This window comes from Lagenorhynchus albirostris, chromosome 19 (assembly GCF_949774975.1).
Source record: "Lagenorhynchus albirostris chromosome 19, mLagAlb1.1, whole genome shotgun sequence".
Lineage (NCBI taxonomy): Eukaryota > Metazoa > Chordata > Mammalia > Artiodactyla > Delphinidae > Lagenorhynchus > Lagenorhynchus albirostris.
Genome location: NC_083113.1, coordinates 45,698,795 through 45,724,127, shown reverse-complemented (window position 1 = coordinate 45,724,127; position 25,333 = coordinate 45,698,795). Strand labels below are relative to the sequence as shown.

The following is a 25,333-nucleotide window of genomic DNA, read 5'->3' as shown; positions in this document are numbered from 1 at the left end:
TGAGGGTAGTGAAGGCCTTCCTAAACAAGACATAAAACCTAGAATCTATAAAGAAGAGCTAAGAGATTTAACTTCATAAAAATTCAAAAGTTTTGTATGTTGAAAAATACCATTAATAAGAGAAAATGAAAAGTTACAAACTGGGAGAAAATATTTATAACTTATATAATGAAGCATTATTACCTGTAATATATTAAGAACCTCCTATAAGTCAACACAAAAAAGACTAACAACCCAATAAAAAATTGGTTAAGGATTTAAAAGCAATTCGTAAAAGAGAAATCCACAGGACCGATACACTTATGAACAGGCTCACTACTTCATTCACAAGGTGGGAGCTGTGATGGGCCTCACAGATCCCCTTCAGCAGTGAAGGACTTACTCCTCCAGCTGCTGGGGGTGATGCCCTAAGATAGCCTCAGCTGTCAGCCCTCTTGGGGATTGCCTGGGCTGAAGAAAACTTTTGCCCAAGGTCATGTCTCTCCCTAGGAAGACAGCTCACATCCAATCACTGATCAACATGGAGCTATAAAGGCCAGCTCCCTTCTCCCGAATTTAGAATAGCTCTAAAGGTCCTTCCAGCCCCAGAGCTCTCCGTGAGGTTGGCTGAGGCCTTTGCTGGGACCATCAGAGCCCAGCTTCTCCATCTGCCCAACCCTGCTTCCTTCCCCTTCCCAGGTGTTGATGCCAAGAGCTTTCTCTAAAAACGTCCTGCATACCAGTCTGTCTCAGAGTCTGCTTCCTGGGGAACCCAACCCACAGCTATTAGAACTAAAGGAAATAAAAATTGAGAAAATCTATTTTTTTCCCCATCCATCAGTTTAGCACAACTTAAAAAGACTGAAAACATACCCTGTGAGTGTAGGGAAATTATTGTCGGTAAAAGTGTAAACTGGTAGAACCTTTTTGGTGTTCAATTTAGAAGTATCTTTAAACATTAAAAATAAGCATTTCCTTTAACCCAGCAAAATCCCACTTCAGGAATTAACCCCGTAGAGATAAAGATGTTCATTTACAGCTTGTTTGTAGTAGACAAACAGGTCAGTAGATGGTACAGGGTACAGTCATACTACAGAATACAAGGTAGTAACTAGAAGAAATCATCAAGATATACATTTAAAAAGCAAAGTGTAGAACCATATTTATAAAATGACTCATTTATGTAAAAAGAAAACTCTAACTTTTTACATAGCAATAGGATGGGGAAGATTGCCAGAACATTTCGGGTGATTGCCTAGCGGGAGAAGAGTGGGGCGGAGAAGGCTGAAGGTGGGCTTTTACATTTAATATCCATAATTCTGTCTAGAGAGCCTAGATTGTTGTATTACTTGTGTAATTTTAAAAAGCAATTGAAAGAAAAAAGAAACAAGTTCAGTCACTTCTTTGCTATGTTTTTTGGCTTTCTCCTCCTATTTAATCCTGACGCTATGGTTTCCATGAGTCCTGTGACCTGGAATAGCCCCCTGCCGGACCCCCATGGCAACATGGAAGATTTGAGAGCTCATTTGGTGATTCACTTTCTGCCTTATGTGAAGTTGTGGCTCCTTAAATTAATTAAGGAGTCTTAAAATTCCTAAGGAGCAATCTTACAGGAGATGTGAAGGCTGGAAGTGCAAAACTGAGGGCTACAAAATTCAAGGGAAGGAATGACAACTGGTTGAAGGTTTGGGTTTCTGGCAGAGAGGCTGGGACTGTTACAGGGACCACCTGGGAGCTCCTGGTCTGAGTGGTCTGGTTTAAGTCCTACCTGACCGACGATCCTGCTGAGCTCCCCCTCCAATATCTTCACTCGGCACTCCAGTAACTCGATGCTGCTCAGGGAAGTCTGGTATTTATCCCTGTAGAGGTTTAAGCTCCTTTCTAGGGAGAGGATTTTGTCCCTGGCCAAGGCGAGTTGCTCCTGGGCCAAATGGAGCTTCTCCCCTGTGTTCTCATTATGATTTCCTGTTTCCTCCTCATAGAGAATCACCTGTTGGTGTAGGAAAGAACAACAACACTGAACCCATAGAAGCATCTAACGAGAAAAGGATATTGCTATAAGACCACATGCAGAGGAGTCTCATATCTTAACTAGAAACCCAGATGCAAAGAACAGGCCCAGCTCAGATCTAAAAACTACAATACATAAAATCAGAATGTTAATGATTAGAAATTTTTTTTTTAAGTTTGTCCTGTTTAGATGGTAAGCTTCTTAAAGGCAGGGACCATATCTATTTCTCATTCTGTCTGGTATGTAGTTAATTCAATAAAGACTTGTTAGTTGATTAATAAGAATGAATGTATAGCTCCATTTTTTAAGGGCTTAAAATGCCAGTATTCTTTCTTTCCTATGTATTCTCTAGAGGTCTAATTTAGAAAATGTGGAGCCCCTCGTGCACACAGGCCCATGTCAGCAAAGTTCCCTAGAGATAGTGGGGGAACATGACCCGAAGATCCTCTGGGATTTGCAGCATCCTTATTTAGGTTCTTTTTCTTCCTAATCAATTAATTAGTCAACCAACTGACAGATATTTATTGAATGCTCATGAACACTGTTTTGGGTGCTTAGGGGTATGTATACCTATATAACATAGGCTCCTCCCTCAAAGAATTTACAAACTCTTACAAATCGGGGAGAGATACGATTTAAAATTAGCAAACAACTGTTGAGTGAGCTAAATTATATAGCTTGAATTATATGTGTTGAAAAAGTTAAGAGCAGGAGGGTCATCAGGAAGGCTTCATTTGGGTTCAAATAGTTCAGTAGAATTCAGACAGAACACATTTTATTGGTCTAAGCTAATATATTTGCTGCCTGTCATTTGAGATTCGTCTTGGGAGAAGATCATTTAGTTTGAGGTGTTTATTTGGTAAGGAAAAGAGGAAAGGAATATTTTATATTCAAACGTTTATAACGGAAGCTCATATCCCCTTGACACCCACCATCCCTTTGCATGCTAACCCCACTCCAACCACAAGCATCTTCAACTCTTTGCCTGAGCGTTGCTCTGGCCCCAGGAGTCCACTCAAGCAGAGGAGCAAGACAAGGCAAGTGACAAGCCCTGGGGAGTTTAATACCCTCAGGGGCAACTCTCAACCAATGACTGGGGTGGTTGGCTGGGATCAATCTGAGGGGTGTTCTACATTATCTCCCAGAATTCTCCAGAGGGATTGAACCCCAGTTTCCCATAGCAGTGATCTTCTTGATTTTCTTTATGGGCTTCCCGCCTTTGTTTGACTCACTTCCCTATTCTCCCACCATGCTTCCTGGGATCACCTCCTGAATTGACTAGTACTTATATTCATCTCCTTAAGATCTGTTGTTGGGAAACCCAACATTAGACAGAAGTTTGATACTTCTGTGAACAAAATATTGGGGGAACTTGGCAGAATGCCTAAAGTAATTTTTCCAAAGTTTTCCCATTTTGTGACTGCTGCTTGCCGAATCCCACACCTTGACTTTATTTGGGACAATAGTGAGCCTCACTAAAACACTGCATTTCCTTGCCTTCCTAAGAACTAGCTGTAGCCATGTGACTAATTCTCGCCAATGGTATATAAGTGAAAGTGTTGTGTGCGGCTCCTGGAAAGTGTCCTTAAAAGGGAGGAGTGTGCCTTTCTCTCCCCACCCCACCTCCCACCCGATTATTTGGAATGAAGATGTGATGGTTGGAGCTCCAGCAGCTGTCTTAGGTGAACTAGAAAATGGAAGCCTTGGGCTGATGATGGTGGTGCTGAAAGACAGAACCCTATGTATCTGATGACACATGTAGTTACCGTAACAGTCCTAGACTACCTCTCTCTGACCTTCTTTTATATGTCATAGAAATCAACTATCTTATTTAAGACACTATTACTATGGGGTTTTCTGTTATATGCAGCCAAATAGAATCCCAACTAATTCAGGGTGACTTTATCTAGGCTGGACTCTTGTTTAAGTTAAGATGAACCAGACAGTTTTAACACAGCCCTGCATTAGCTTTATTAAACCATGGTTTATGCTCACAGGCTTTGTCCCAGATTATATTATGTAGGATAACCTTTCTTTGTTCCTTTCCCTCCCAGTTCTTTTCAGCAAATTCTTATTGGCCATAATATTTCCTTTAAAAAAAATTCCATGTTCTTTAAGGCCCTTCATAAAACCCCTGGAGTTAGTTCTTAAAGCAGCACCATTCAAGATAGTCCTTGGAATTTTATCTTTAAGGGCAGAGGAAGAAAATGCCAGAGGAGGCTGCCTGTCCCATTCCCCTTTTTTTTTTTTAAATAAATGTATTTATTTATTTATGGCTGCATTGGGTCTTCGTTGCTGTGCACGGGCTTTCTCTAGTTGCGGCAAGCAGGGGCTGCTCTTTGTTGCGGTGCGAGGGCTTCTCATTGCAGTGGCTTCTTTTGTTGGTGGAGCACAGGCTCTAGGTGCACGGGCTTCAGTAGTTGTGGCATGAAGGCTCAGTAGTTGTGGCTCGCGGGCTCTAGTGCGCAGGCTCAATAGTTGCGCACGGGCTTAGGTGCTCCACGGCATGTGGGATCTTCCCGGACCAGAGCTCGAACCTGTGTCCCCTGCGTTGGCAGGTGAATTCTTAACCATTGCGCCACGAGGGAAGTCCCTGTCCCATTCCTTTGAACCCATGGTTTTACTACTGCCAGTGCTATCACTTCCCAACTGATTTTAGTTCTATGGTTTTGGTCTTTGGAATTTACTTGGGATTCTACAAGGATGATACTCTCTGGTTTAAAAAAAAATACTATCCTCGGACATGAATAGAAATGAATGTCCAGAATGTACTTAAGCTAAGTCTACGTGATCTAAAACTCCAGTCTGAAAAAAATGATTGATCTGGTACTGTCAGCGATTGACTCAGACTCATTGTCTTGTTATCTTATCAACTGTGCAAGTGCCAGGAATGTATATATGACCAAAACCTGATTTTTCTAAAAATGATTGACTTAATAGACCTTATACCTCCTTCATAACCCTCAGAGAACCAGAGTCTTTTGCATTTAAATTGCCATGGTAATAGAATGGAGATGATAAACCTACATGCACACCATACACATATATGTGCGTGCACACACACACCTCCCACACATGTACACACATACCACATACCCCATGTGCATTAATACTGGAGCTTTCACCCAATTATGCCATTCTGTTTAGTTCCTTCTGTTCAGCTTCAAAAAAAATCAAGACTTAAAGAGGGAAAGTTGATAAAACCTGCTCAAGATGTTGTGAAGCTCTTCTCTAAGTCCAATGCTTGCTTTCTAGTAGCTTTGGCCTGATTTCTGTAGGTACATGGGCATATGGGACATTTCCATAGTTACTTTATCTATACCTCATCTTCTTTCATCTTGCAGTGATGGTGGAGAATGACCAGGTCGGAAGTCTCCTTCTCCAGGATGGACTGATACTGCAGGAGGGAACAGTAAGAAGTCTGCAGCTCCTCGGTGCGAAACTCCAGTTCTTGCTGAAGGGCCAGCAACTTTTTCTTGAGCTGTTGGAGTTGTCTCAGATGACACTGTTTATTGGGCTCAAACTCCATGTGTGACTCCTCAAATGCTGACACTTGCTTCTTATCCTGTAATTGAGATCAAATATACAGAAAGGCTTTAGATTGTCACCAAGCAGGCATTCATTCTTTGATTTTTTTCATTTGTTCAACCATTCACATCCATCTATCCATCCATTTATCTTTTCATCTCCAGAGCACTTATTAAACATTCCACTCTATTCACAATTAAACATCACTTTGCACTTCCACTCTATGGGAAGGATTTAAAAGAAGGAAAAAACCATAGTTTCTTCCTACTATTTAGATCTACCATTCCTATTATGTAGGTCAGAAGAGAAAACATTCACATAAAGAACCTAGAGAGTAGTATAAAGATACACTCGATAATATGCTTATGTTTTGTCTTCACGTATAAAGATAACACAATCGACCTGGAAGGGAATGAATTTCTGGTTATGGTTCTTGGACTAAACTTGATTATTAAAAATGCCCAGATAAAAGGACAAACTCTTGGGGAAATAGCTTTCTGGAATGCTGGGAAACGGGAGGCAGAGATATTGTTCAGGCACATCTGGGCACTGTCTCCTTCTGAAGGCAGATGTGACCTTGCAGATGCTGAGTGTGTGTGTGTGTGTGTGTGTGTGTGTGTGTGTGAGATCTCTCCCTGCCAGTCTACAATCAACCTGAAATGCTGCCACACCCCACCTACATTTTCATTCATTCATTCAATAAGCATATGTTGAACACCTACACTGTATCAGGTATTCTGCTAATAGGACACATCCCTGAGTTGTTTATTCTAGTACGATTGAGATCTTTGCACTGATGCTTCTATATTTTCTTGCCCAATATTCCTGGTTGAAATGGAGCAGGACCCTATGGTCCTCCCCTCCATGTGCTCTGCCTGCCTTTTGTCTGTAGAAAAACTTTAGCCAAAGAATAAGTTTAATCAGAGAAGTGAGAAAATGCAGCAGCAAAGTAAAGCAGTCAAACAAGACCAACTAATAATAGTTTAGTCATTAAACAAAGTCAAGGACATTTAGTTCCTCCTCAAGGGCTATAGATAATATTCTGAGCCATATCCCTTGAGCTGTCTTGTAGATACTGAAACCCCCAGGTGAAAAAAGTTAATTACATGATGACCAGACTGTAGCCATGACATAAGCTGCCACAATTCTGAGAAATGGGCTCAAAGAAATGGGAACAAACCCACCCTGGAACTGAAGATTAACTGTACTTAAAACAATCAAGATGACGCTGATCAGACCCACCGATGACCAATTTCAAGATGACTGTCAGGGCTGACTGTGCTGTTTCTGCATGCAGCCCCCTCCCTCCTCATATACACCCCCGAAACTCCGCTTTAAAAGCTCTTGCCCACTGATTGTCAGTGGGGGGAGTCAGCCTTTGGATGTGAGTCTGCCCTCCTCCCCAGTTGCCAGCCTCTGAAATAAAGCAAAGTTTCCTTTTACCAACCTTGCGTCTCGAGTACTGGCTTTAGAGTAGCGAGCAGTCGGATCCCACTTTCAGTAACATGGTGACATGTGGAAGAGAGGGGGGTGAAGAGGGTGGCCTGTAGGCCCTCCTTAGCGCCCTTCTCTGCTTATTGTCTTCCTACTTAACACTTTCCTGGCATGTCCTTAATGTGGCATTTCATATTCTGCCTTGCATTGTAATGATCTCTGTGCATCTTATCTTTTAATTAGATTATAAATTCCCAAAGGGCAGGGGTTATGTCTCCTCCTATAGGGCCTAGATTATAGATTCATACACAGCTAGGAATTGAAGGAAAGAAAGAAACAAAATAGAGAATAAGCAATCTCATTGGCTCCCAAGAATTCGAGCTTGTGGCCTTGGCCTCATTAACAGAGTAATTTCAAAGTTTTTTAAAATAAACTTTTTTTAATCGTTTTATTGAAGTATTCTCTATATATCATAAAATTCAACTACTGTAAGTGTACAATTCAATGATTTGTAGCAAGTTTATAGAGTTGGGCAGCCATGATTGCAATCCAGTTTTGGAATGTTTCCATCGCCTTGAAAATTCCCTCATGCCCATTTGTCACTCCCATTGCTACCCCAGCTCCAGGCAACCACTAATCTGTTTTCTGCCTCTATGAATTTGCCCTTTCCAGACATTTCATATAAGTGGAATTGTATAATATGTCATATTTTGTGTCTGGCTTCTTTCACTTAGCATAATGTTTTCGAGGTTCATCCAGGCTGTAGCAAGAATCAGGATTCTGTTCTGAATACTGATTTTTACTGCTGAATAGTATGAATATACCATATTTTGTTTATCTGTTCACCAGTTAATAGATAGCTGGATTGCTTCGGTTTCTATTATGAGTAATGCTGCTATGAACATTAACATGGTAGCTATTGTGTGAATATGTTTTCATTTAGTTAATTTGTTTAGCAAATATTAAGGGAATACCAGCTATGTGCCAAGCACTCGACTAGGCAATGGGGATACAGAAGTATATAAAACAGAATCTCTGCCTTCAAGAATTTTGCATCTACTGGGGGGAATGTGTGGAGGAAGAGAGAGACAGAGAGAGGGAATGAGAGAGAGAGAGAGAGAGAGAGAGAGGCAGCAAATTACAGAAGTAAGTTATGTAGTTTATTAAGAGGAAAAAGTGCTGTGGAGGAGAGTAAAGCAGGGGAGGGAGATGAGGAATGCCAGGATGGAGGAAGTTGTAATTTTGAATTAATTTTGTTTTCATGGAAGATCGCTTTGAGAAGGTGACATCTGAGTCCAGACTTGGAGGAGGCAGGGAAGGAGCCTGGTGGGAATCTACAACAGGAACACTCCAGTGAGAGGTAACAGCAGGCGCTAAGGCCTGGAGGTGGGAAGTGCCTGGCGGTGTTTGAGAAGCCACTTTGTTCTGGCTGGAGCAGAGACAGTAAGCGGGAGAACGGTACCAGATGAGGTGAGAAAGGAAAGGGAGGTGAGGTCCTCTAGGACCATGTAGGCCTTTCTGAAAATTTTAACTTTTCCTTTTAGGGAGGTGAAAGGCCAGTGGAGTGTACTGAGCAGAGAAGTGATGTGATCTCCTGTAGATGTCACAAAGGACACACTGGCTGTTAGATTGAAAATGAACTGTAGGGAGCCAAAGATAGAAGCAGGGAGACTAGCGTGGAGGCTACTGCAAGAATCCAGGTGAGAAGTGACGGCGGCATGGACCAAGGGAGGAGTTGGGAGAGATGGCTGGATTTTAGATGTATATTTGAAAGTAGACTCCACAGGATTTGCTTCTGCGTTAGATGTGGGATGGTGGGAGATAATGGTCATACAAGGCAGGATAACTCCATGGTTTTGCTCTGAGTAACTGGAGAGATGGAGTGTTAAAGAGATTAATTCAGTAAGAGCTGGGACCCAAAAGAGAGAAAATCTTCTGTAGTGAGAGTGGGTGGAGACAGCACAGATAAGATCAGAGAGGCTGATCAGCCCAGTTCAGAGCCAGAAAGACAACAGCTGACTGTGTCAGTTCAATCTGAAAGAGAAGACAGAAAATGCACCACAATGGTCACCAGGCAAAAAAAATCCCAGGCAAAGACAAGCTGAACCCTTGGCCTGAGAGAATTCTTTCCTAGGCCAAACAAAGCTGAATTTTGTATTTACTCTGTGTAGCTACAATTGCCAACGTTTATAATAAATGTTTTTAGTTAAGTGCTTTCATTCTTTTCAAGATAAGAATTGTGCTATTCTTACAACTCATCTGTGAATGAGGTTCAGAGAGAAGGGACTTGGGAGTGGGGTGTGTGTGTGTGTGTGTGTGTGTGTGTATGTGTGCTCAGGTGTGCATGCACAGAAACATATATGGGGGAGGTTCTCAAGAGCTCAAGTCCTCTGTCTATACAGGTAAACTGTGGGGTGGGGAGCTAATTGGAAAAAGACATGATCGCGAATAAATACTTAATGTGGGTAGAACTAAAGCAATGGAGTGAACATCTGGTGTATGGTTACTGCAGAAGGGCTTATTTTAGTAAAGCTAATACCCAATAAAATCCTTACCAAATTTTGCTCCAATCCTGTTTCTCTTGGCTTTGTTGACAGTGACTTGATCTCTGAAAATTAAGAAACAGGATTCCTGGTCCTTCTAGTGCTTGTGTGCAAGTATTGATTTGGACCTGCCTCTCCACTGCTGGATGTGTATGACCCAGTTGAAAACTGACTAGTCTCCTCATTATATTCTTTCTCTGCTTCCCCTTATTTCATTACCCAAAAGAATAAGAGAAATGCTCTTCTTTTAAAGAAGCCAAACTCTTTCCTTAGGGCTTCCCCTCCAAGTACATCATCTATACTTTGGTGTGTTCATAATTGTTCTTTGACTTTAAAGCCTCCTGTGGGTAAAGAATGTCCTTTCCTAGTATAAAGCTTAGTAACCTGGCAGTGATACTGGGGAACTGCTAATCATCTCTTCCTCAGAGGACATGTTAAAACTTCTGGGTTTAATTTTGGTTTGAGGTAATATAAGAGACCAACCAGATGATGAGAGTTCGCTAAAATCTTTCAGTACAGGGCAAAGGTAGCACCTGATCTAATTTGCCTGCTTATAAAGATCTAAGAACTGCTCATACCTGCAGAGAAACTAGAGTTTTCTTGGATGAGAATTAAACATTTGCACACCGTAGATACCTATGGGCTTAGGAATCAAATTTCAAAGACTTGGAGAAATGCCTAGACTTATCTGAGACCTATTAAATTTCTACTTATTTATCCTTAAGTATTCAAAAGATTATTTTTCTTAATTCTACATGAATAGAAAATGACACACTATGGATTAAGCCTGAATTTCACTTACATTTGTACCAAAAAGCAGTGTCACAAAGGCATCAATGCATTTTCTACTGCTTCTTTGTCTTCTTTTTTAAAAAAGTTTTCTTTAGAGTGAAGACATAGATATTTTACTAGATTCTGCTTTGACCTTTAAACTGAGATCTGGAGAAAATGAGCAAGTTGGAAATAGTCTCATGGAAGTAAGATTAGTTCCTAAAATGACCATCCAGGGTTGGACATGATTCCGGAGGCCACCTGGTCTACCAGTGTTTCTCAGATAGATTTCTGTCCAGGCCTCAGTTGTCTTAAAAGATAGAGACTTGGCCACCTGTAGGAACTGTTGCCATATTTAGACTACTTTTCAGCCCTACTTATGGTCAAAGAGATTATAGCTACTGCTCCCTCCTGGCCTGTGTGGCCACTTGATCACAGAAGAAAATTAATTGGCCTGGCATGGTTCGTCTTTTGAAAAGTCATGTTGGTTTCCACCCAATACTTTGTGCTTTTCAAGTTGATGCTAATTGATTGATGTTAAGTTCTATATTTTCCCTGATATTGAAGTTAAGCTGACAGGTCTATAATTACCGGGATTGTCCTTTTTCCCTTTTTAAAAAGATGAGCACTGCATTTACCCTTTTTCAGTCTACAGGGACTTTCTTTATCCCCTTGAGTTCTCAAAAATAATCGCTAGCAGCTATGTAATAACACCTGCCAATTCCTTAAGTACTCTTTATTTATTTATTTATTTTGGCTGCGTTGGGTCTTATTTTTTTTTTAACATCTTTATTGGAGTATAATTGCTTTACAATGGTGTGTCAGTTTCTGCTGTATAACAAAGTGAATCAGTTATACATATACATATGTTCCCATATCTCTTCCCTCTTGCGTCTCCCTCCCTCCCACCCTCCCTATCCCACCCCTCTAGGTGGTCACAAACCACCTAGCTGATCTCCCTGTGCTGTGCGGCTGCTTCTCTTTGAAGTATGTCATCAGGCCCTGCTGCTTTACCTAAAGCCGGCTTTTCAAAATACTTTTAAACCATTTTATTCTCTCTCCTAGTTTGCGCTGACTCTTCTGTTCAGGTTAGCATTGCTCTGAAAACTGAATCCCTGATAATTTTTATTTTTCTTCATTTAAGAGGAAAAGCCCCATCTTTTCCCAGTCATTGTCAGAACTTCTTTCCCTATTTTTGAGGTAGGAAGTGAGATATTTCCCATGTAAGCCTGGTTTAGCCTTATATCACTAGATAGGTTCACCTATTACTTTTTATATCTTCTACAAATTGCATTTCTTGTACTTTCTTATATTGGTAGAGTGTAGAACTGTGTGTTTCAGTGACATCCATTTCTTCTGGACACATCTTCATGGTTTAGACATTTTTCTTATCAGTGATCTCTATTTACCAGAGATTCACTTAAAAAAAAAAACCCTCTTTATTTTGGAATAATTTTAGATTTACAGAAAAATTCCAAAAGTAGTACAGAATGTTCCCATATACTCTTCACTCACCTTCCCCTAATGTTAACATTTTACATAACCATGGTACATTTGTCCAACTAGGAAGTTAACATTGGTAAATTGCTATTACTTATACTACATAGTTTATTTGGATTTTATCAGTTCTTCTACTATTTTTTTTTCTGTTCCAGGAGCCAATCCTAGATCCCACATTGCATTTAGCAATTTCTCTTAAAGTTTTTTTATTCCCAATCATTCAAAATGATATCTTTGTGTGATAATTTCCATCGAGTGTATTAAATCTTTATATATTCAATGAATTACTTTTATCCGCAGAAATCAAATTTCTTACAGTTTTCTGTTAAAAATAATTCCTCAGTCCACTGCAAAGATGAGTTTGGCAATCCAAACTCTACTGAATATCAGGGTATTCTCTCCATGCCACCACCGGGGCCAAAGGAGCCTGGGAAACTGCTCTTTTTCTGGTTTCATCATCGTTTTACTATGATATCTCTGTTGTCCTTTTCTCCTTTCACTTTAATGGAGGCACTTTTGATACATGAGCAGGGTTGGGACTAGAGTGAGGCAAGTGATGTGCAAATTTAAAGGAGGCATTCAGTCTCCGGGCTGAGCAAGTACAGGGTTGGCACTTTTTGTACCCTAGGCACCTCACTTGGTTTTCCCTAGGCACAGCTCTCTCTGTTCGTGGGATCTGGAGCACAACGTATTCTTGATTTACAAGGTCACCTACCCTCTGCCTGCCACTCCTTTAGTTACACATAACATCTGATATAATATTTTGATTTTTTCACACAACTGTGTCCTGAACTATGACCTCCTGCTTATTTCTCCAGCTCCTTGTCAGATATTAGTCAAAATTTCAGAAAGTCTTGGGTTCCCCCTTTGTTCCCATATTATATTTCCTTGTGGAAGGCAGATCTTGCATGATTTTCTGAGTAGATGAGTGTTAAATCTACATCTAATTGTGTATTTGTATTCGTAGTCTGCAATTTAAATTCTGCACTAAGTGCTGGGGAAAAAAGAGCATGTTTTAAAGCTTGCTTCAAGCTGTTCGACCTTCTTCTGGGCAATTAGAATAAAAATGTGACAATACCTTTCTCCCTCCAAGTTGCCAGGTACATTTATTTGCCACATGGCTTTCCCTGACTGGGGGAATAAATAAACTTGCAACAGCAATGGTGAAAATATCTTAAAATGTTGGAAGAAAATAAATTATGGTAATATTCTTCCTGGGATCCATTTAGGAAAACCAATGGATTTTTCTATATTTGTGACTTCCTACAGAAAGGACAGTAGTGCTCAGTAAGACAAGGTAGAATTATTTTGTTGTTAGCATTTTTAGGGCATTGCAGAGGAACAATCTGTAGTTCTTACAGGGAGGTGGTAAGTCCCGGGAGAACTCTAACAGACACAATTAAGAGAGACCAGGTCCTTGACTGCAAATGTTGAAGATGATGGTGATGGTTTACGCAGCACCTAAGATGCTAACTTGGAGGTCTAACAACAGGTCTGTGCAACAAGTACCTGCCTTATGTTTGCCAAGGACTCAAGTCCCTAAGCAGAAATGAAGACTGCAAGTTAGGAGTTCTTGGCAACCCAAAGTGTTTACAGAGCTATGGGAAAATATCTCCCAGCTGGCTCCCCAGCTTGTGTGGAAAAATTTAGAGGCTGGCTTAAAGAGCTTAGAGCTAGAGTTTCCAAGGGAGAAAACCTCAGGGTGAAATGAAGTTGCCTCAGCTGATGAACTGCCTAGGCTATGGATAAGTATTAGTTCAAAATCACAGTCTCAAGAAAGATGGTCATGCCAGGAGGTCCTCCTGTTCAGGACAGGTGTTACTGACTATCTTGGCTCGGGCACCTCTGGAAGCAAGTCCTATGGCAAGGAACCAGACGTCAAGTAGCAGCTTATGTGGAAGGTGATTTTAGGAAACTCAGGTAGGGGGAGCGGGGAAATGAACAAGGCAGGGAAGGAAACTGTGAAAGGGTGTGTTACCAACCTAGTTAGCACTGTTGGGCAACTGATGCTGGGCCCCACTGAGGAACTCTGGGACAGAGCAAAGAGCATGCCTGGAGTTATCTCCAGTGAGATAGGGCAAGGGAGATAGGTTATTTAATCAACCATCTACCCATCAGTCATTGGTTGAGGGCTGCTTCTAGGGGTATTAACTCTTCTGTACTTCGCCTTGTCCTATGATTGGGTTCTTGCTTCCAGAAGAAAAGCTTGTAGGCAGAGAGCTGCAGGTGTGGCAATAAAGAGCTCCTGCTGCACCGATAGGAAGTGACACCTTGGAGCAAGTGGGATGGTTGTTATTTTCATGGGTGATTTAGATGTTTGTCTAAAATCCATTAAGAGATGCTACTCTCTTTATATAACTATGATCTGGTCTTTTCAGGGCAATGGGCCTCAGATGCTGCAAAGCCAGGTGTGAAAGGCCAGATAAGGAAAAGACAGAGGCTCAGATGTAGATGACCTTGGAGATAGCTAGATGGAAAAATTCTGAGGGCAGGGATGGCATTTGTGTGTGTGTGTGTGTGTGTGTGTGTGTGTGTGTTAGGGTGTGTGTGTTTAATTCTTTCTCATTGCTTGCTCAATAAATGCTCTTGAATGACCAGTGGAAGAACTTTCTATTATTGGTCCTGCCCAAGGGGGCAGAGGTGGAAGCGGAGGGGGCAGAGGTGGGAAACGGATGTTGAAGCCCTTACGTGGCCGCTGTCCATCATCTCCTCCTCCACACAGAGCTGAGTCTCCTGCAGGGTCTTCCCCTGTCTCTTGCAGACATCGTGTAGATTCTTGATGTCAGCTTGCAGGCTCAAGAGCTTGCTGTTCAGGCTGCTCACTTCTCTGTCTCTCTCCCCCGCCTCAGCAGTCAGAAAAACAAAAGCATCAATTATGAACTATCAAGAAAATGCTTCCTTTCATTCACTGGTTGACAGAGACTTTAAATTTGCTGGAAATTTGTCCATCAACCCTTAGCTGTCATTACTCATCCAGCGTAATGTTTACACAGTATCCATTTGTGAGGTGTCTGGGTGCTCTGCATTATTCAGACAATTACTTATTTACATTAATTAATCTTCACCCACTACTGTGGGTGCATCATAGACACTTCCCCTGCTTTTCAAGAGAAAGTCAGTGCCTAGAATAATTTCAGGTACCTAGTGGACTGTCTATAAATATTAATGGCTCTGTCACTGATGAGATGAACATAGTGAGATGTCAAATGGACTTGTCAAGACTACTGTGAATCAGTGATGGAGTTGATGTGGCTTCTGAAAAGTCTCTTAACTTTCCCTTCTACCCACTAAACCGAAGACCTCCCTCACCTATAAACCTAGTGCTTTTCTTTGGAGACGTACACCAATGGGAATAAAAGTAAAATCCCTGGGCTGATTGCACAAGATCCCTGTCTTTGATTATGAGAGAAAAAGATTTGTTAATTACTGCTAGGTCAGATGGAAATTAGTGATCAAGATCAAAATAGAGAATGGGGAGCATAGCAGCTTGGGTGGACTTGGGGGTGTACAGCTGTGGGAAGAGGGTGGGTGCCCTGTCATAGAGGACGCCACCTTCCACTCCCAGTGTTGTGGGTGACAACGGTGTAAAAAGAAATTAGCAAGAAGCCCTCTGTGAACCTGTCCAGTGCTTGAGTCCTATCACCGTGCAAACCTTTTGTAATGCTCTTGAGGGCAAGCACTACCACCCCCAAGTTTTAGATATTGGAACTGTGGCTGGTGCTTTTATAGTAGGTGCTTGCTTATGTTAAATTACCCAGAGCAGCCTCTTTGGTGAGGATTCATGGCATCTATTCAAGAAACACTCCCAAGAGAAATCAGCAAGGAGGTGGGGGAAGCAGGACAGGGAAGAGAAAGAAACCGAGCAAGGGCACGATTTCAGACAAAGTTTTGCGGGAGTGGCTTCAGCCTAATTCCACAGGAAACTCCGGAGTGTAAGTTACACCTCAGAGTCTGTCCTGCTTAGATGCAATGAAAGCTGGGCTGTCAGCCTCAGCATCAGCCAGTCAATGGCTAAGGGCTGCCTCATGGGACGTAAGCTCCCAAGGACTTCCAGCTTTCTGCTCTTATGAGCAAAGTGAACCCAAAAGCCCAAGGGCAATTCTTCTAAGAGAGTTGCAGGTGCAAAAGCACACAGAAGCCATGAGTGCACAGAAATGGCAAAGTGATCCAAGTGACAGTGTCCAAAGTCCCACAGGTGGTTAGCAGCAGAATGAGGAGAGCTCTGCTCTCCTGACCCTGCAGCCAGTGCTCTGCCACCATGTCCCACTGACTGCACTGGCTTCTTAAATATATGAGCTATATAACGCACACTCCTGGGGGAGCCGGAGACCTGATATGGACATCATAAATCAAGCCTACTGGACAGGTCAGTTTAAGAGACCTCTGCACAAGGCCGGGGAGGTGGGGTGGACAGAGAATAACCACGAGAATCCTACACGGCAATGTCAGAGTATTCGGAATTCAGAAGGTTTCCCAGAAGTGCCGCTGTCTCAGCTGATTTATGCCTTCATTTCCATTTAGTACCTGGATTTTTTTAAAACCACTTTACAGTTTAATTAGGTTAACGGTGTGGCTCTGTCATTAAAAGCATTTCATTATCTCAAAACTCTCCCTCTTCCTCTCCTGCTCCTGTCCCTTGCTCCCCACTTTCTGAAAAATAACAGTGCATGTCAACTGCCCCAAGCATGTAATTACCATTAAGACAATTACCAGGGACTCTCTTAAGAGAATATGTGTAGAGCAGCTAAAAAATGGTGTACCGACACTGTTCTCTAAATAGAAAACAAAATCCTTGACCTGACAAGGAGCAGCAGTTTGATTCTAGTGCTTTAAATCCCTTTTCTCATAACTGCCATACTGGGAATAGAGTATGGAGACTCACGGGAGTGGGGTCCTCGGGATCCCCTCCCCCCTTGCCACAGGACTGTCTTTCGCATCTATGAGCAGATAAGGTGACAATACAATGCCTACTCTATGGAAGTGTCAAATGCCCTATACTCTCGCCTTGATGCTGAATATATGCATCCTAAGGTGAGGGCCATGTCACCAGATTGTTGCATACGAAGCCTGGCACACTGAGGACTTATTAACAAAGTACCAGTGATATACAACTTGAGCCTCTCTATGTTAAAAGCTCAATGCCCTCTCTCTCAGGCCAATTAAAAGAAAGCCCACTCCTTCTAGTTTTAGATGTCCCCTGAGCAGTAGGCCTGCTAGCCCAATATTGTTGCACCACTAGGGTTTCAGAATTGGATCTTTAATGTAGATGATCTCATCTAATTTGGACATTAGCATTGACTCAGAGTCTCTGAGGCAATTTCTTTGAGGTTTGGAATAAATAATCCTTTCTTTGAGGATGCCCTAAACCAGTTGAATAACAAATGTATTTTGCCGGATGTCAAATGAAATTTGCTTTTTAAATCAGAACCTAACCATTCACTCCTGAAGGCCAAATTACACAAGGGTTTTTATTCATCAGAACAGAATGAAAACCCTGGGAGAGTAATAAGGTGATTTCCATGAACCATGTATTACTTTTACTGTAGGTAGTTGTAAGAAGAGGCTGTGCTCACCTCAGAACTCCATAAAGGCAAGTGTTTCTGAGGTTCCAGTAAACTTAATTTCTTGCTAATATTGTGCACAGAGGTCACTGTATACTATTTCTAATCTTATGTACTTTATGAACGCTAAATTCCAGGCAGATGCCTTTTGAGTATCAATATGCAGTAGGAATTGATTTAATCTGACATTTCATCATTCAAAGCTCTGTAACCAGTACTGGGGCATGAGAAGAACTGAGAGTCTAATGCTGACCCTCAGGCACCATCTGATCCTGTCCTAGATCTGAAGTCTTCAACAACGGCCGAAATCACAAGCCTCCACTGCTAGGTGAGTTTCACTTACATAAGCTGTGCACTTAGATACAGGCATTACCTTGACAATGTTGTGGGTGTGCTTCCAGACCACTGAGATAAAGCAAATATCATAGTAAATCAAGTCACACAAATTTTCTGGTTTCCCAGTGCATAGAGAAGTTATGTTTTCACTATATTGTAGTCTATTAAGTTTGCAAAAGCATTATAGCTAAAAAATTACACACCTTAATTTAAAAATACTTTATTGCTAAAAAATGGTAACCATCATCTGAACCTTTAGTGAGTCGCAATCTTTTTGCAAAAGTAACATCAAAGATCACTGATTAACAACATTGTAAAGCAACTATACTCCAATAAAAATTTTAAAAAGGTCACTGATCAAAGATCACCATAACAAATATAATAATGAAAAAGTTTGAAATAGTGCAAGAATTACTAAAATGTGACACAGAGACACAAAGTGAGCAAATGCTATTGAAAATGGCGTCGATACATATATACACTACCAAACGTAAAATAGATAGCTAGTGGGAAGCAGCCGCATAGCACAGGGAGATCAGCTTGGTGCTCTGTGACCACCTAGAGGGGTGGGATAGGGAGGATGGGAGGCAGGGAGACGCAAGAGGGAAGAGATATGGGAACATATGTATATGTGTAACTGATTCGCTTTGTTATACAGCAGAAACTAACACACCATTGTAAAGCAATTATATTCCAATAAAGATGTTAAAAAAGAAAATGGTGTCGATAGACTTGCTCGACATAGGGTTGCCACAAACCTTCAATTTGTAAAAAGTGTAATATTTGTGGAGTGCAATAAAGTGAAGCTCAATACAATGATGTGTGCCTGTACCCAGTTTTGCTTGTATGGGGTTGGAACCTGGTCACTCGATTTGAAGGCACGTGACATCTGCAGCAGCTACCAACCACAGGCAAAATGGTGAGTGCTGAGGCTACAGTTGCTACCAGACGCATGATAGTGATTGGAAAATAGGTTATTTACTGAAGCAAATTTTCTGTACTGATTAAAGGGTCTTTTTTCAAAGAGCATGCCTTCTTGAACATGTATTTCAAAAGCCAGGAAGAAATTTTGCTCTAGGCTTCAAAATACTGACAGATAGTCTCATGCTGCTTCTTGTGGGGAGCTGATGTTAAACTGAAGCTTGTGATTCAGTAGTACTCTCAGGCCCTAGAAGCATTACCAAGATTCAAGATGGCAGCACTTCCCAGGATTTGGCACTTGAACGAGAAAGCTTGGTGGCACTTTCGAGAGTAATACTGGAGTCCACCAACAATACCATAAAATTCATCATCTTTGGGAAATTACCTTTGTGAGGATAAGGACAAGTCTTCAATAAACAATGGAAAACCACCTTTAGCCACGACTACCATTCAAAACATATCAGTTTCTAGTGAGACTTATGTTTTAAAAAGCAGGAAATCTGGGCTTCCCTCGTGGTGCAGTGGTTAAGAATCTGCCTGCCACTTCTAGGGGACACGGGTTCTATCCGTGGTCCAGGAAGATCCCACATGCCGTGGAGCAGCTGAGCCCGAGCACCCCAACTACTGAGCCTGTGCTCTGGAGCCCGCGAGCCACAACTACTGAAGCCTGTGTGCCTACAGCCCGTGCTCCGCAACAAGAGAAGCCATGACAGTGAGAAGCCCGTGCACTGAAACGAAGAGTAGCCCCCTCTCACCGCAACTAGAGAAAGCCCATGCACAGAAACGAAGACCCAATGCAGCCCAAAATAAATAAATAAATTTAAAAAAAGAAAAAGCAGGAAATCTTTTGTTCTACCAACAATTTTAGTTTTTAAATTTATTTATTTTTAACATCTTTATTGGAGTATAATTGCTTTACAATGGTGTGTTAGTTTCTGCTGTATAACAAAGTGAATCAGTTACACATATACATATGTTCCCATATCTCTTCCCTCTTGTGTCTCCCTCCCTCCCACCCTCCCTGTCCCACCCCTCTAGGTGGTCACAAAGCACCAAGCTGATCTCCCTGTGCTATGTGGCTGCTTCCCACTAGCTATCTATTTTACATTAAAAGCAGGAAATCTTAAAAATTAACATTGCTACAGGAAGTTTTACAGTTTACTTGTTTAATAAGAGTTTAAAATTATCTACAGTAAATTCAAACATTCTTATTGATATTACTAACTTGATTCCTGAGCTTGCTTTTCCATCTATAAAAACATTACAGGGCTTCCCTGGTGGCGCAGTGGTTGAGAGTCCACCTGCCAATGCAGGGGACGTGGGTTCGTGCCCTGGTCCGGGAAGATCCCACATGCCGCAGAGAGGCTGGGCCCGTGAGCCATGGCCGCTGAGCCTGCGCGTCCGGAGCCTGTGCTCCGCAACGGGAGAGGCCGCAACAGTGAGAGGCCCACATACCGCAAAAAAAAAAAAAAATTACAGTTTTTGTTTACTTGTGATGGGAATTAATGGGCACTTACATGAGGTTTTGCCTGTGAGCAAAAATTTTGGAGCCAATTATGTTCATATAGTGAAGACTGAGTATATTTCATTGTGTTCTAAATTCTTTAAAAATTGGCACACTGTACAAAGTATATGGCTTAGGATACACATGGCATATGGCAGGTGGTCCACCACCTTTGGAAGATGGGCCAATTCTTGTTGGTACTTGGGCAACTGCCACATACTTTTCTCCATCATATCATATCCTTGGAGAAATTATTTCACTAGAAAGTAACCTCCACAAGAACAGGGATCTTTGTCGATTTTGTCCACTGATTTATCCCCAGGCCCTAGAACAATGCCTGGCACAGCGAAGGTGCCCCAGAGATATCAGCTGAATGAAGAAATGCCCTTCTAGAAAATCCATACCAGATCCTCGTTCCCTGCAGAACTTTCAGTGAATCCTCAATGGCTCCCACTAGTAATCCAGCAGGAAAGGAGCTGAAACACCTCTTTTAGAAGCTGCTGACCTCTTGGTAGGAGGTCTGTTAAAAAGCATATGTCATGTGGGACAACCCTATACTAACCAAAACATCCCCTTTAAGTCCTTTCTGGAACAAGTCAGGGAATACATAAACACAGTTTGACCAAAATAATAGAGTCATCAGAGCAGTCCGTTTCCATATCATTCCAGATAAAGAGAAAATGTCGGCAACAATATTTAATAAGTGCTTAAGCCCCAAGCACTGGTGTTTTACATGCAGTATCTTACTTAATCCTCACAGCAAGCCTTTGAAATAGGTGCTCATTATTCATATTTTCTAGGTAAGGCAAAGGAAGCTCAGAGAGGGTAAGTAACATGCCCAATATCACACCGCTATTAGATATGGACCCAGACTCACCTAGCTCAAGTCTGGGCTTTTAAATGTCATGCTTTGCTGTCCACCTCTGTCTGTGACATTTTGGGATGTTGTTATTGGAATTTTGAATCATGAAACTGGAAAAGATGTCCCTTGTAGCAAAGTTTCAACTCTACGTACATAGAGGAGTGAGGATGCTTACCTCATCTTTCATTTGCTGGGTACCTCTCAATTCTCCTTTAAGCTTTAGCATTTCCTGAGCTTTGTTATAAACCTGAAAAAGTCCAAGAATTTAAGATGGAAAAAGCATAAATGAGTCTGGCCCTTTAAAGATTTTCCCACCTGGATGTGTGCTCTGAGCAGGGAGTTTGGAAAAATTTCCGAACTGTTAGCAATACCTACTTGCCTACCCATCTGTTGTGTTTTCAAAAGTGTGTTAAAGCCTTTGCTAGGAAGACAGGACCGTGGTTTTACATCTTTTCTGAAAAATCACCACTTGGTAGGCTAAATAGTTTCTGAACACATCTTTCTTGGAAAGTAAAAGGGCTGAAATGATTTTACTTTCTAGAATTCTAAGTATTCAATGGCTCAAATATAGTTAACTACTAATTATGGATCAAATGGGATGTGCACACCAACTTCATTCTCATGATAACCCTGGTAGGTAGATACTATTACTGTCCCCATTTTACAGAGGAGGAAACTGAAGGCCAGAGAGACTAAGTGACTTACCCAAGGCCAGGGAGGCTCTCTTACTACTCCATGGGGAGCTCCCCTTCCATAATTTCTAACTATTAATTTGGAAATATATGATAATGTGATTTTTTTGCAGCATCAAGTTACTGTAATGTTGGTGCTTGTAAAGTTAGGAAACTTGTAAAGTGCTGAGAATTATCTAAATAAAAAGCCTCAAAGAAAACCAAAGATTTGTGCACATGTATGTGTGTAAGTATAGGATGACGCATTTGAAGTCATAATGCACTGCACTTATTAAAACAATCTAATTCATTATGTTTTCAACTCTAAGACCAGAGGAAATTTCCACCAAGCACTTACCTGCAGAATAGTTCCAAGAATGAGAAGCTATCAAAATACTCATTCTTTGTAGTGAACCACATCCCTAATGTAAGCCAAGAGGAAGCAAGATTGCTGGTGAGAATTTGGAATGTTTTATGGGGTTGTATTCTGATCTGCTGCATTGTTTACCCTCTTATGTCTTCATGCAGAGAGATGCATCATGGGAATGGTGATGTAGCTTGGGCTTACCCAGTAGGGAGAGGCTAGGTGATGTTGCAGTAACAAACAATCCACAAATCTCAGGGACTTAAAACCATGAAGGTTTATTTTTCATTTGTGCTGCACGTCGTTTATGAGTCAGCTGGGGCTCTGCTCTTTATTGTCCTCAGCTAGTAGAACCTCTGTCATCTAGCATGTTGCCTGTTGCCATCCCAGCAGAAATGGAACTAGGTGAATCACATACAGGTTCTTAAAGTAGAAGTGACACACTTCACTTCTGCTCACATTTCATTGGCCAAAACAAGTCATATGGCTACGCCTACATTCTTCCTTTACCCCCAAGAGGAAATATTGGTGAATGTTACAAATCATTTCCACGCAAGGTGTCTTAGCTGGTTGGGCTGCTGCAACAAAATATCACAGACTGCATATCTTATAAACAACAGAAAAAATTTTGTCTCACAGTTCTGGAGGTTGAGAAGTTCACGATTAAGGTGCCAGCAGATTAGGTGTTTGGTAAGGACCCACTTCAGAGATGGCTGTTTCTTTGTTTGCTGTAAATTCACATGGTGAAAGGGATAAGGGAGAACTCTGGGGTCTCTTTTATAAGGGCATTAATCTCTTCCATGACGGCTTCATCCACATGACCTAAGCACCTCCCAAAGACCCGACCTTCTAACACTATCACCTTGGCGGTTAGGATTTCAACACATGAATTTTGAGGGGATGCAAACATTTACTCTACAGTGTTAGGCAAATGAGAAGATTAAAAATAGCATGGCCTAAAAGAACACTGAATAGGTCTCTAGGCCAGTAAACTGCTAATCCTGACCCAGCACCTAGGTCAAGGAGTAGCCTTTGGAAAGGCACTCACCTCTCCAAGCCTTTGTTTCTCCCTCTGTAAACTGAGGAGCTGTACTAAATGACTGTTTTCTTTCTTAGCTCTAAAGTTTACTGGTTCAGGTTCTACCCTGATGGACATTCTTCTTTAATAGGAATCGTGAACTTAACCCAAGCATCACACAAAAGTTGGAATGGAGTAAACATATCCTTGAGAATAATATTCCTCTAGAGGTAGACTTACTGGATAGTCAGGAAATGATTCTTAAATCAAATGAAATTTTGTCTCAAAGACAGAAAAATGATTGTCTAACTTGTGCTGGTTTCATCTACTATGGAGTTACACAGCTATCGTTGCAAGGGCCAAGAGCATTTGGGAGGAAAAGTGGCAGGCACAGGCTCTCATATTTGCATGAAAATATACTTACTAAGTAAAATAAGTCAGAGGAAAAATAGAGAGCTGAATTGTGTTCCATGAAGGAGACATGGGAATCCTGTGAGTCATTAATAGCAGCAGTAGGCAATTTGGAAGTGTTTATGATGAAAAAAAGGGAAGGGTTATATGATAAATTTTCGAAGCATTTGACAGTAATGTTTGCCAGATGGATAAGGAAGAGTGCTTTGAGGGAGCCTCAAATGCTTCATAAAATGAACACGGGAAGCTTCACAATGCCCTCTGAGGAGTGTGGCTGGACAAATATTTTGTAGAGGAGAGAACTCATCACAGAGGGAGGGGCCCCCTACCTGATCAATGGATACTGATCTCTGGGCCCAGGACTTCAATGTCTTCTCTCTTCTTAAACTGATTCTACATCTTCTGTGCTGCTATCTCCTGCATCACTGTTGAGACCTTCACATCCTCGTGCCTCATCTCCTCCACCAGCATCTCCAATTCTGTTGCAACTGCCCAGGGAACTACTCTTTTTGTATTTGAAAGTTCTGCCATCTGCCTTTCTAGCAGGCTTTTTCTTGGTGACAGTTGTGAGCAGGAAAAAAAAAAAAACTGTAGTGAAAACAAAAACTTGGTCAGGGTGATGTCATGTGTCATATCACAAAACATAGTGATGTTTTGTGCCCCTGAAGTTGGCCTCAGCCCCCACGTAGAGCACTTTACAGATTCCCGAGAAACACCTAACACTGCATCTCACATGGGTGACTAGTGTAGCAGGTATGAACTCAGGTGTGCAAAGAAAAGGTAACTATCTTTCTATTACTCAACCTCTTTGTTAAACCCCATTTCCCCCAAATGGCAGAAAACAGAATCTTAGTTATTTCTGAGAAAACTCCATCATTTTTAGGTTAAAAATGAAGCAGTTCATGATTCCTTCCACCTATTTAGGTCTCTCCAGAGTGTGCCTTATTGGTGAGGTCCTAGGATGCAACCTGGCATCAGGAGTGGCTCCTGGTCCATGGTCATGGGCATCTCTCCCAGCTGAAGTGTGCTGAGATGTCTGTGTCCTGGTCATCAGGCTGCATAGATTACATCTTTGTCTTACTGTAGGCTTTGGGTCTTCTGGCCCTTTTTCATCCCCTGAGGAAGCTCCTAATGCAGAAGGAGAGAGAGAGAGACACACACACACACACATGAGATTGGTCTCAGGCCCTCTCCTCTTGGACCTGCTCTACCATCATTGTACCTACCATCATTTCCACCATTCTCTAGAAAGGTGTTGAGAGGAAGGGGATAGGATCTTAAGATTCTGTTTACTTCTCTGTCCCCCATTCCTGGTATTTGTCAAAAGCCCTTTCTGCCCCTGGATTGCTAAACCTACCTGGGGTCCTATTGTTTTCCCCATTTGTGCCCATTTCATTGATTTCACCAGGGTCAAATTCTCTTATTTATGTTCAAATTCTCTTCTTCCTCTTTTTTTTCCTTTCTTTCTTTTATTTTTGGCTGTGTTGGGTCTTCGTTGCTGCACGTGGGCTTTCTCTAGTTGCGGCGAGTGGGGGCTACTCTTTTTTTTTTTTTTTTTTTTTGCGGTACGCGGGCCTCTCACTGTTGTGGCCTCTCCCGTTGCAGCGCACAGGCTCCGGACGCGCAGGCTCAGCGGCCACGGCTCAGGGGCCCAGCCGCTCCGCGGCATGTGGGATCTTCCCGGACCGGGGCACGAACCCGTGTCCCTTAGCATCGGCAGGCAGACTCTCAACCACTGTACCACCAGGGAAGCCCTGGGGGCTACTCTTTGTTGTGGTGCAGGCTTCTCACTGTGGTGGCTTCTCTTGCTGCGGAGCATGGGCTCTAGGCGTGCGGGCTTCAGTAGCTGTGGCACGCAGGCTCAGGAGTTGTGGTTCGCGGGCTGTAGAGCGCAGGCTCAGTAGTTGTGGAGCACGGGC

General features: G+C 42.0%; 1 protein-coding gene across 1 annotated transcript in view; it reads right to left on the bottom strand.

The window, feature by feature from the left end:
* Nucleotides 1-24,795, bottom strand: part of PMFBP1 (polyamine modulated factor 1 binding protein 1) — a 47,482-nt gene extending 22,687 nt beyond the window's left edge. The window contains exons 1-5 of the mRNA XM_060129808.1: nt 24,772-24,795; nt 21,126-21,197; nt 14,455-14,646; nt 5,313-5,555; nt 1,748-1,969 (exon numbers count right to left, since the gene is read on the bottom strand). Of these exons, the coding sequence (XP_059985791.1) occupies nt 1,748-1,969; nt 5,313-5,555; nt 14,455-14,646; nt 21,126-21,197; nt 24,772-24,795 (753 nt within the window). The remainder of the gene's footprint in view (nt 1-1,747; nt 1,970-5,312; nt 5,556-14,454; nt 14,647-21,125; nt 21,198-24,771) is intronic.
* Between the last annotated feature and the right edge of the window lie 538 nt (nt 24,796-25,333).